Below are 11,560 nucleotides of genomic sequence, written 5' to 3' on the forward strand. Positions count from 1 at the left end.
GGAATTTGAACCTTGAAAAAATCAGCCTAAAATTAGGGGTCATCTTAAACGTCAGGTATAAAATCTGAACCTCTACATCCTGTGGTTTAATGTGTATATTAAAATAATAAAAATGTATTATAAACCTGTTTAACATAGTGTAAACACCATAAAATAACATAATAAAGGCAGGTATCATCACGCACTGCCCGCCATTTGCAACTGCCGCCGAAGTAAACAAACAGCCGTCTTTAACCGATCGTCTCATGAAGCAAGTTTATAAATTAAAGAAAATACCTGCAGTGTATTTGATGTCTACATTTCTAATATATGACAGTATATTATAAATAAATAAATAAACAAATAAATCGGTAAATCTATTTCAAGTACAGGTACAGGTAAATAGTAAAATTTTACTCAACACCGACATTAGTTCCAGTAAAATAACCGACGCCTAAGTGACGTCACTAGTGTTTACACTACACAAACTGGTAACGTTTGATGCCATTACTTAAAGTGAATTGGTTTATTTTAAATAACCAAGGATGTGTTGCTTAGCAGTGTGTTTAACAGCATCACTCCACTGGTCAGTGGGATGGTTGGTAAAGGACTACTGGGGCAGCAGTAAGCTCCCAGTGGTAAGTGTCAGATTTGCAGCAGTCTTATACAGCGAGTACTGTATAGCTCAAAACCTATGTTTTAAAATGGAAATTTGGGGGTTGTCTTCTACTCCCCGTGGCCTTGTATGCCGACATATACGGTACTGTATTACATGAAGACCAAAATTTATTGTTTTTAAAGGATTTCTATTATAAAGTTTCATCTCAAATAAAATTAATAATGATTAAGTGAAGAATTTGGGTACTAAGATGTATACACATGAAGGGATGGTGCACAGCTGACCTTACTCAGTAGAAAAGGCTTAGATGTTGTTAACTTTCTTAACTACTAATAAATTACTGTAAAACCAAGTTCAATATGATAGAATGAAAACTTTTGAAACCATGATAAGTAATTACTCCCCTTTAGTGAAGTACATACTGGTTTACACGTACCACACCTGACACTATTCTCAAGCCTGATTATTAAATGAATAAAAAACTTACAAAAGATAGATATTATGGTAAAGCATTAAGTTGTGATTAATAAGTCTTTTATAACTGATTTAATCAACAAATGTATGAAGTGTATCTGTATTTTTTTAAATAAAATTGTGGTTGGGGAGGTACAGTACCCCCAGTTGTATAGAAAACAGTTGAGGCAGTATTTATGCTGCAGTCTTCAATGCCTTAATGCATGTTGATGGGAAATTAGATAAACATGTGAGTTCCTGTCACACTACAAACACTATAAAACAAGCATTTTGCAGATTTTGAAGTGATGAAATATTGATTCATATAGGTGTAGAAAAAGTGTCCGGTATAGGAATCACTGAAACTGTCATGTGCAATATGCCATAGGGTCTTCTCTTACCACATTGAATATTATGTAAGGTTAATATGGGGACAAGAATCAACTTTGATTATAACTCATAGTATTAAATAGTTTAACCTTTTGTGTATTGCATCCCCTCTTAGGTGAATAAAATAGTCTGGTGTTAGCTACATAGAATTTTAAAAGTGGTGTCCCCATAGTTAAGGAGTTCTCTGGGGAATTTCTGTATTAAAAATATAATATTTATTATATATTTCTTTTAAGTAAAATATGTTACAAATTTTAAATGAGGTTTACTTTGTGTGTTTGTCAGTCGTAGTTTCAATGAAGTACTGTACCCATATAATAAAAATGCAATGTTGTTGGTGACAATTGGTGAATCTAACCTTTCATTACTGAGCTTTTCCCTTACTAAGGTTTAATGTTTCAAAGTTAAATTTTGTAAGTACTGTACAACGTAGATGTCATTTTGCCTTTTTCTAATGTGCCTACAACATGAACACACATACAGGTTTTGTAAAGTCAAAAAGATTCAGTCTACTGTATTATGCAAAGTAAATAAGTGAACTGAAGTGCAACACACAAATATGTGCAAATTATGTATATTATTGTATATTTTGTTTTTATCTATAGTTAGATTATTACTTGATAATATTTAAGGAAGTGAGTTGTGTAAAGTGCAATTTCTCTGTGGTTGAATCATTAATGGTTAATAAAGCTTTATAGTAAACATCATATTATCTTAACATTCTTATCAGTCATCACCAACAGGTCTGCTAACCCCAGTGACCCTTTAGTCTCAAATCACAAATTCAAGGTACATCATGCACTGTAATTAAAAACATATCATTTTGCTTATCAGCAACCCCGGTGGAGAGCTCTTGTAGGAGAGATCCTGTAGCAACTGATTATATTGCTTGGGATAATGAACAAAGACCAAAACTGTAAGCTACTATGAAACCTCCATATAATATACTTCTCTCTTCGTGTAATCTGTTCGATGGGGATTTCACATCTAACAGACTCTCGACATATCATACTTAAGACTAAATATATAAACAAACCGTACATACAAATTACAACAACTGGATAGACTGCGCCATGACAAAATATCGATCCTACACCAGGTAAGAACAGTTTCACAAGAATTTAAAGTATTAAATGACAAAATAGACACAGGAATAAGATCACTGGTGGTCCTGTATAATGGTGCTCACTAAAGTAAGTAAAGTAAAGATTTTGGGCCTGGTGTCACTTAGTAAATTCATCATGATAAAGGTCCACTGGCAAGAGTGCATAAGTCACATAATGAGCACATACATATCACACAAGGCTGAAAAAGGCACTTAGACAACAGAGATAAAATACACAAAGATCCTCACGCCATAAGACAGTAGATATGAAGCCTAGATTTGGCAATGGAGAGGGCAGTATGATCCACACACACAGGGAGGAGAGAAAAATAGACAAGGGAAGAAGTGAGGTGCGAATGAGAGGGAAGCAAGCAAACAAGGACTTCTATGAGCTCCACCTCACTGGCAAGGAAACTTGCTGGCTTCTAGTGTCACATATTAATCCATGACAATGATTGACTGATTAGTGATGCCTTCTCAGTGACAGCTGTGTTAGATGTGACTGCATCTTTTCTTGCCAATGTAACACAAGCTATAGAAACCAATAGGGTTAAAATATCCTCATATATGTCTTTCAAACATTAACTCTAATGGCTTAAAATTCCAGGATTTGTTTTCCAGCTGAAATTGGATAGTGAAAGATTAAAAAGATTAGAAAAAAGCTACAAATGTTATGAAATGTGTAAAATATGAAGGAAAAATGAAGAACTGAATAAAATCATCCATCATGACCCAAGATTTTATGTGAAAGCAACTGTGAACAAAACATTAAATGAGCTACAACAAACAGGACATTTTCTGGAAATGCCCGAAACAAAAAAAAGACATTAGAATTTTCCACTTGCTAGTACGAAACAATCAAAGGTCAAATTAGTCAAGAAGGAAGTGCTACTGGTTCAGATAACGAGACTTACTGAAACAAGAAAGTAAGGTGGGGGAAAGATTTCCTTGTGCTTGTATAGTATGGTAGTAAGTATTTAATGAAGTAAAGAGTTATTTTGGAAACTTTTAAGAAATGCCTGTCTCATTAACATAACCAATGATGGTACAAATTAAGCAAGTTTCTCCAAATATGGACAAAGCACCCGTGAGAATTTTTGCAGCAAAAAACATTACAGTTAACAACAGGCCAACGTACACTGATCCATCCATTGCTACCTCAACTACTCTGGAGAACCATCCTAAATTACTGTAGGGCACAACAAAATCACCCTTTACACTTAAATCATTACTCACACTGTATATATCTGTATTAGTCAACGGATTTTTTTGAGTGCTGGAAATAACATTATTTGTTGTACTCGATGGAAAATTATATTCATCTAACTGTACCTGTACTTCGTTGTCGTGGAAAGAAGGAGGGCTGTTGTCACCAAAGGATGGGGTTATCATGCGTGGCTGTGCTGTAAGAGTCATCATGTACTCTGCCACACCCTTTAATGTGAGAAGTAGAACTAATTCAAAGACATCTACTTGCCTCTTCTTGACAGAATCATTATCTGGCTTCCCCTGAATATCATATTCCTCACTGAAGATATTGTTCTTGATTTGTTGAGAACTGGGATAGATTGGGTTATGGGAGGCTCCCTGTGCAGGTAGAAAGTAAGCACTGTAATTGTGTGACATTAGTGGAATGTTCAGAGTAATATTCCTCTATTTAATTAAAGTTATTAATATTGAAACATGTTTTAAGTCTCCCCTTAAGTCTTCTTTTGCCACCCAGCAACAATGTTTTCAGTTCCTATGTTGCAATGACTTACCTGATTTAACACTTCACTATCTCCAAGTGTGTTATTCAACAATATTTCCTGAGGCTTGAGGATGTCAATAAGAGAATCGAAAAAAATTTCAAGTTCTTGTGAAGTAGTGATGTTAGCAGCAGCGAAGGGCCAATCTTCCTTACTCTTGGCCTTCACTCGCTCCAGACAGCAATGGATATTCAGGTACCCACAAGTTACCTTCAGCACCTTAACAAATATAAAGAACATATAGAGTCTAGGGGAGTTTATGTCATCAATTAAACTTTAAGTGCAAAGTACTGTACATAAAACCTTAGCTGTGTGTTGCTTATCAGTATATTTAATGTTCATACTACTTAAAATTGCAGGCTCTAATATTATTATTATACCAATGAAATGTACCCCCAATGAGAGAGGACAGCATATTTCACAAAATTCTGTATTATGAAACTCCTTTACTGAATCTAGGAATGAGAATGTAAATAGTGCCTAATTGCTCAACTGTATCTACTTATCTACAATGCCTCTGTTTCACACACCTCTTTCCACCACACTGTCTTCTGCAGCCTCCATCACCACCTAACTCAAACACTTTATTCATTTTTCCCCCCTCATGTATATATACATGTACTGTACTACAATTGCATTCCTCCTTTCACACTACTGTAATACTATCAGATTCTGCACTTTATATTAAATTGTCTACATGGAACTGACCAAATCACATTAGAAAATGATTTAACATAGATCTGAGTGATATTACAGAACTGATCTTTGAAGTAAATGTTAAGACAAAAATGGATTTGTAAAAACATAAGTATTGTACACTTATTACGCATTAATTTAAATTTTGACTGACCCTTTTTTTGTGTTAGAAAGTGTTGATTTTCATCCATCACACTGCACAGGGTATCAGTCATAAAACACAAATTCCTCAACAAGTAATATGACAATGGAAACAAAAGTCACATGACTTTTGACATAGCTCAACAATTTTTATGAGCAAAAGCTTCCTTGAATTCTTTATACTGTATAGACAAACATGCCAGCTGAGCACTTCATGTAGTGTTGGCTACTAACAGTAACATTAGATTTCCCCAACTAAAGGATAAATGCAACAAGTGGCTTGAAAACTGACACAAGTATGTAATCATTGCCACAAATTAAGTGGAACAATGATCCCAAATCCTGATCAAATACAACAAGCAGAGAATAACTAAAGCTACAGCCTTTACATGTTCAGAACTGACAATTCACCAAAATGGTCAATCCTTTATAATCCACCCAATTGCAGGAGAATATTGTCCCAATGAAAGTTTTCACAATAACACACATACTTGTGAACAATACACAAGGGAAGCCAATATTTTGAATCTACACGAGTCAAAATATGTCAACCAACTAAAACTCATTCATATTCAAAATAATTAACCCTTGTTCAAAACTAGATTTATGTTCAAAATTATATCTGAAACTCCCAAAATTCCATCATAGACAGGTGAACATAAGACCACCAGTGCTAACCAAGAGTAAATAACACTTACTCTGTGCAGTGGAATTGCAGGGATGTGGACAGGACAAGAGTTGTCTGAGTTAGCACACCAGCAGGAGTAAGGCTGCACCATGCCTGCAAACATAACCAATTGGTCCAGGGACATCACATCCACCCTGGAAGTTAATTTTTTCTTAGAGCATTTAGAATAACTGTAGAAACACACAACGATCAACAAATCTAGGAATATTTAGAATATCCTCTTATTTCATATTAACTTTACTATCTTGCTTCATAATTACATGGGCAGATTCAGGAATATCAAGGTGTGGGGGGGGGGGTCGAAGAAGTTGTGGGTGGGGAAACATGGCGAGTGCAGCGAGTCAATAGTAAATGATCTTTACTCTACAAAAATGCCCGAGTACAATACTGCATTAAAGAAAAGTATTGGAATTTTCTGGTGAAAAGGGGGCATCTGGACCCCCTGGATCTCCCTTTGCATTACCCTCAGTATGTGTACAGTTCAGCATAACAAATAATGGCTTACCAGTCTATGTATTCCACTGCAAGTTTCACACTATTTCATTAATTGGCAAAATTCAAAATGACTGCAAAGAGCAAGGTTAAGGAAAACACAATTTGATTTTGAGCACCTAACTTGCAGCATAAGACTGACTGTCCTTGCTAGTTAAAAAATAAAAATAAATAAATAAAATTAGTTTGCCATTGTTTGAGTGAGTGGCAGATCATTCCATAGACAAATACTCGCACAGTACAGTATAGTATGCACAAAAGTACATTTACCAAAACCATTTACTGTACCCCTGGAACAATGCAGAAGTCCCTACTACTACTTCTTGTTCTATAATTATGATGATCATAATCTACTTCTACATGATGAAGTTATACAAACTGTACAGTACGATCTACTTAAAACTGTTCTGCTCTATACTGTACTACAAGTTTTTAAAACTGATGTGTGTTCTGGGCAGAGTATTAGGTGTGTATCTTACTATTATACTGTATGTCACTTTACATAACCTGCACCCTAACCTTCAATTACTTTGTAAGACCACTATACTGTACCATATGAACAAGCATAATCGAAGTGACATACGGTAGAATCAAAGTCAATCTAAGAACTTTTTCAATGAAAGTTAATGTGTGCCTGGAGTATTTGAGTTTATTAGTGCTTTTATTGATGGTGCTTTCTCTTCACTTTTTATATGTGTGAATTCAAAAGAAACCATTAAACTAGTTCACGTGCACATTTACATAAACTTGGGGGGGGGGGAAAAAAGACGCGTTATTTCAACGAAGACACAAGCCAGAAATAGGAGTCCCAAGTCAAGTTACAAATCAAGAGTAGCAGGTCTCGAGTCAAATCTGATCATATTAGTCCAATTTCCTAAGTAATTTTAACTTCCATTTCTATATTGAATAAAATATTAACTGACAAAGCAAGACTGTCCACACAAATCTGTTTTCCTGTAGTCTCTACAGTATACGATCATCTATTCTTACATTTTAACTCCTTATAAACTCTTGTTCACTGTTATCTCAGATTCCTTGGTATATTATATGCACCCAATTGTCAGTAAACAAACTTATTATTATAAATTGTCATATTTTTTTTACTACCCAGCTCTTAAAAATACAATCCTAAAGAATCTAATTATGTACCGTATAGTCAATTTTACTAAACCAAGAAAATTTTACCAAACAGAATCAAACATTAACTTCTATAATCTCGAAAATCTGTAAGTGTTGTGCTCACCTCTGGTACAGGCTGTAGTGTGGTGGGTCCATTACTGTCAGGGTGTGTGTGGCAGGTGATGTTGGAGGGGTTTCTCTCATGGCCATTAGTGCTGCGTCCACCTCACCCATCAACACCACCATCATCATCATCACTGTCAAACCTTTTTTTTTCCACCATTAGAAAAGACTTGATAAGGCTTATAACATCTATGTGTTTTTTTCATGACTCAAGACTTCATTATGATGGAACACTGCCCAAATTTCAATACAAACACACCAGGAGAAGATTAAATGTAATAACAACCTGATTTAATTTGTCATCCAATGAACAGCTATCTTGTCAAAAGGTAATAACTGCATTTACTGTACTCATTTAATCGTAACACCCAAACAATAGGAGCACCACGAGAATCAGATATTCTAAACCTGAAGTCAATCCGATTACAATTGTAGGACTATACCCTTGCCACACTAACCTGACCTGTAGGCCCTGCCCCTCTTCTATACTAATAGCTCATCCGTTCATAAAAAAATTCAAACTAAATGTGTTCACAATTGGTAAGCAGACCTGTTATTATCTAAAATAATGTTAAATATATGGATTATCAAAATGCAAATCATTTCAAGTACCATACAGATCAAAGTAATCGACATGCGGAAGCCAAGATTCTCTAAACATGCATATTTTTATTTACTCAATGGCTGCTTTTAAGCTGAAGAAACAACAATGCCCCGTATTTGATGGATACTGTACCTAATCTGTCTATGAAACACATACCGTATGTTATCAGACTTACAAATGCTGCTAAAGGTTTGCACTAAAGTACATAAAAACCCAATGATTTAAGTAAAGATTATTCTCAATACTGTATACAGGTATAATAATACATAAACCTAAAATAAGCAGTCCCGGGCAAGGATGTAACTTGTGAGACCAAGGTTTATTTTTATGATGCAAAGGAAATTATATTTGGTTAAATTAGGTTGGGTTAGTTTAGGTTACTGCAGACATGTGGTTTCTCTAGTTAGATTAGACATATATAGTTGAACTGATAATTATTTAGAGCTGTCAGGTTAGGTTCATCATGATCTTTTTGTTTGGCAAAAACTAATTTCCTTCACCATTTATAGGATGTTGTTGATAAACTGAAAAACTTTTCTTCTCATGAAAAGTTTCCTAACTCAGCTCCTAAACCTGGACACCTGCTTTTAAATATTACACTAGTTAAAATTTTCTGTAATAGGTTAGGTTTGATTTTGCAATTTTTTGCGCATTTTTATCCCACAATTTCCCTCTACTTCAAAGCCTGCCCACTTTGTGCCATAAAAACTGCATTTTTAAGTGAAATAAAAAGTAAAAAAAAAAAAAAAAGATTGAAGAGGTAAATTTTCACTCGTTGCCACTAAACGAAATCAAAGTTGAAAGTACATTATTCCGATGGTTTTTAATGTTGTGAACAAATTAAACCTTCATTTCTGGAGCAAATCAATACAGTAGTTTCAGAATCTTAGGATTTGCTATAAAAATAAAGGTAAAGTGTTCATAACACAAAATCATCTGAAAAGTTCTGAATCTAACCTAACCAGGGGAGCTCCACAGTAGTTCAATGTTCTGGGTGTGCACTGCCATACATAAAAAAAATTAATAAAAAATAATAAAAAAATAAATAAAAAAATAAAAAAATATATATAAATAAACAAAATGTTAATTAAATATCTCATACATAATTTGCATAAGAAATGCCATTGAAGAAAAGTGGGTATTGCAGTTTCACTCCCAAATGGGTTCACTTCTGTCGCAAATGGATAACCAAGATGGTAACTTTGCATGGGAATTCATGTAAATCTAGTACCAGATATCAAAATAAGGGTAATTATGCCGTTTACAGCAACCACAGAATTCCAGAGTTCACTACACTCAATTGATAGAATTTTTTTTCTCAAAAACTACTCATTTCCAACAGAAATGAAGGTCAAATTCGTATGAATCAGACCAACAAAAATTTATGATCGAACAGTAGTTGGGGCTGAAACTGCAAATTTATTTAAAGTGTCTTAGAATTGTCAAAATTACTGATTGCACGTTTAATAACGAAATATATATATATATATATATATATATATATATATATATATATATATATATATATATATATATAATAATTTTTACTCTCCCTATATACAAATCAAGGTATTATTTTACCTTAGGACATAGCGCGCCCTAAAGTTATAAACTACTGAAACATTTTAGACCTCGCTCTTCTGAGCATTTTGAACCCCATATATACATGGCGGAAATGGATAATAGCGACACAATGAATTTAATTGCTTTTACGAAGTTTTCAGTCTTCTTCTGTGAGTAGATGTTATTGGCGCATCACACAGGCGCAATATTGATGACGGCATCCAGTCGTGACCAATGATGTATCGATATCGTCACGCGATTTTTTTTCGACCAATCACAATTGATTTTTTTCAAAGGAAGCAGCCAGTGGGCTTTGTCCTGGGGAATTACACTGACCAGTCTCAGAATCTGACAATGGCCGTGGTGGAGGTCGGTTTTCATTTGTGCTCCTACGCTTATTTTAAGTTTATTACCGAGTTTTACGAGGAAGAAGATCAAGCTATCCAATTCTTACGTATCCCTGGTTCTTCCACTTCTAACTAAGGTATTGTACTTTCGGACAAGGAGTGCCCCAAAGTTTTTAACTACTGAAACATTTAGGTTAGTTTAAGCTAGGCCTACCAGGGCCCCCCGGCTAGGGATTAAGTTAGGTTAGAGGACTCGTTTTCGTTTTCTCCCCCATCCAAAAACCCTGATTTTGCAGGCACTCCCCCATAATTGTGTGGGGGGAGAAGCACGTTCAGCCAAATATGAAGATCAGATTCGTTTAAAATACACCAAAATACACTGGAAAAACATATTGGTCAATCCCTAGGGACTCGTGTCCTAAAGTAAAAATTTACCCAAATCAAAATAGAGCTCCGTTTTCGACCTTCTCTGAATCTTTCCCGTTTTAGCTAAAACACCCAGTTTGGTTCATTCTTATATCATACGTTAAGTACTGTGTGAACTTTTGGGATGCAGCTGGGCGAGGGAGGAAAGCTACTGCTCAAACTAAATCCATGTACAGCACAACAGTTTATGGCAACAAACCAAACTCTCAAATTATTTGATAAAGATTAAAGGGAGGGTTGTTGTTGTTTAACTATCTTTTTGATTATTAACAATTCAGAGATTGTAAGCGTCAGTCTTGTCAATGTTAGAACGCTCAAGAACGTCAGAGATAAACCTACACACCGAGCCTACTTGTATATTGTACGTGTTAAGAAAATTTTCACGTTCCTGTGTGGTTACTTCAGGGTGAACTTGGCCACCACTAACCTGTCACCAGCAGCGCCATCTTGGTGATTTAACAGTAAAGTATTTTACTGGAGCAGATGATATCCCTTTAAAGTATTGTATGATGACGGGGGATTATTTGTGATAGAATGGCACTTGAAAGCTGTTCTGAAGTCTCCAAGTCACCCAGCAGGAAGATCACACCTTCACTGTACCACCATGAGCGGGCAACTGACTGCTTCGACTGACGCTGAATAGTGAGTGACACGGGCAGCAAGTTCAGTCCACGAAAGCGAGCCAGGGAATAGGAGCGGGAGTCGGGAACGAGGAGGAGGAGGAGGCGTGGCCATCGAACTTTCGCTCGTCTTGTGCCATCAGAATGATTTGAATAAGCCATTCTTTGTTTACTGCAATCCATTCTGGGGGCAAAGGTGGGGTCATTGCTGCAGAAGTGTGTGTAATATTGTGTGGGGGTTATTTGAGGAGCGACATTAAAGGGTTTTCAGCAAGAATATTCGCGAAAAAGCCAGTTCGAAGGAAAAATAAATCACCACAAACATGAACCCTCTCACCGATCTCAAATGTAAACACAGCCATGACAGTGATGACAGCTACCAGTACACTGTCATACTGTATCCCCAGCTATAACCTACTTTATAGTATACAGGTACTATCATTTTGT

At 35.5% G+C, this 11,560-nt stretch overlaps 1 protein-coding gene across 2 annotated transcripts; it reads right to left on the reverse strand.

Moving 5' to 3' along the window:
- Nucleotides 1-527: 527 nt before the first annotated feature.
- LOC121868247 lies at nucleotides 528-11,346 on the reverse strand. 2 transcript variants are annotated; one of them, XM_042368594.1, is made up of 5 exons: nucleotides 10,921-11,346; nucleotides 7,555-7,696; nucleotides 5,830-5,953; nucleotides 4,307-4,513; nucleotides 528-3,980 (listed from the first exon to the last, which is right to left on the reverse strand). In XM_042368594.1, the coding sequence occupies exons 1-5, from the start codon at nucleotides 10,937-10,939 to the stop codon at nucleotides 3,555-3,557; spliced, it is 918 nt and encodes a 305-aa protein (XP_042224528.1). In that variant the 5' UTR covers nucleotides 10,940-11,346; the 3' UTR covers nucleotides 528-3,554. The 2 variants fall into 2 exon arrangements, with proteins under 2 accessions (XP_042224528.1, XP_042224518.1); XM_042368584.1 differs by having other exon boundaries at nucleotides 528-4,133.
- Between the last annotated feature and the right edge of the window lie 214 nt (nucleotides 11,347-11,560).

This window comes from Homarus americanus, unplaced genomic scaffold (assembly GCF_018991925.1).
Source record: "Homarus americanus isolate GMGI-L3 unplaced genomic scaffold, GMGI_Hamer_2.0 scaffold32583, whole genome shotgun sequence".
In the NCBI taxonomy this organism is placed as follows: domain Eukaryota; kingdom Metazoa; phylum Arthropoda; class Malacostraca; order Decapoda; family Nephropidae; genus Homarus; species Homarus americanus.

Bases quoted from the DNA above. Each gene is read 5' to 3' on its own strand.
- LOC121868247 (XM_042368584.1), bottom strand. The intron at 5,954-7,554 runs GTGAGCACAACA...ATTAACTTCCAG, and splicing joins CACTACAGCCTGTACCAGAG to GGTGGATGTGATGTCCCTGG. The intron at 4,514-5,829 runs GTAAGTGTTATT...ATATTTGTTAAG, and splicing joins CTGCAATTCCACTGCACAGA to GTGCTGAAGGTAACTTGTGG.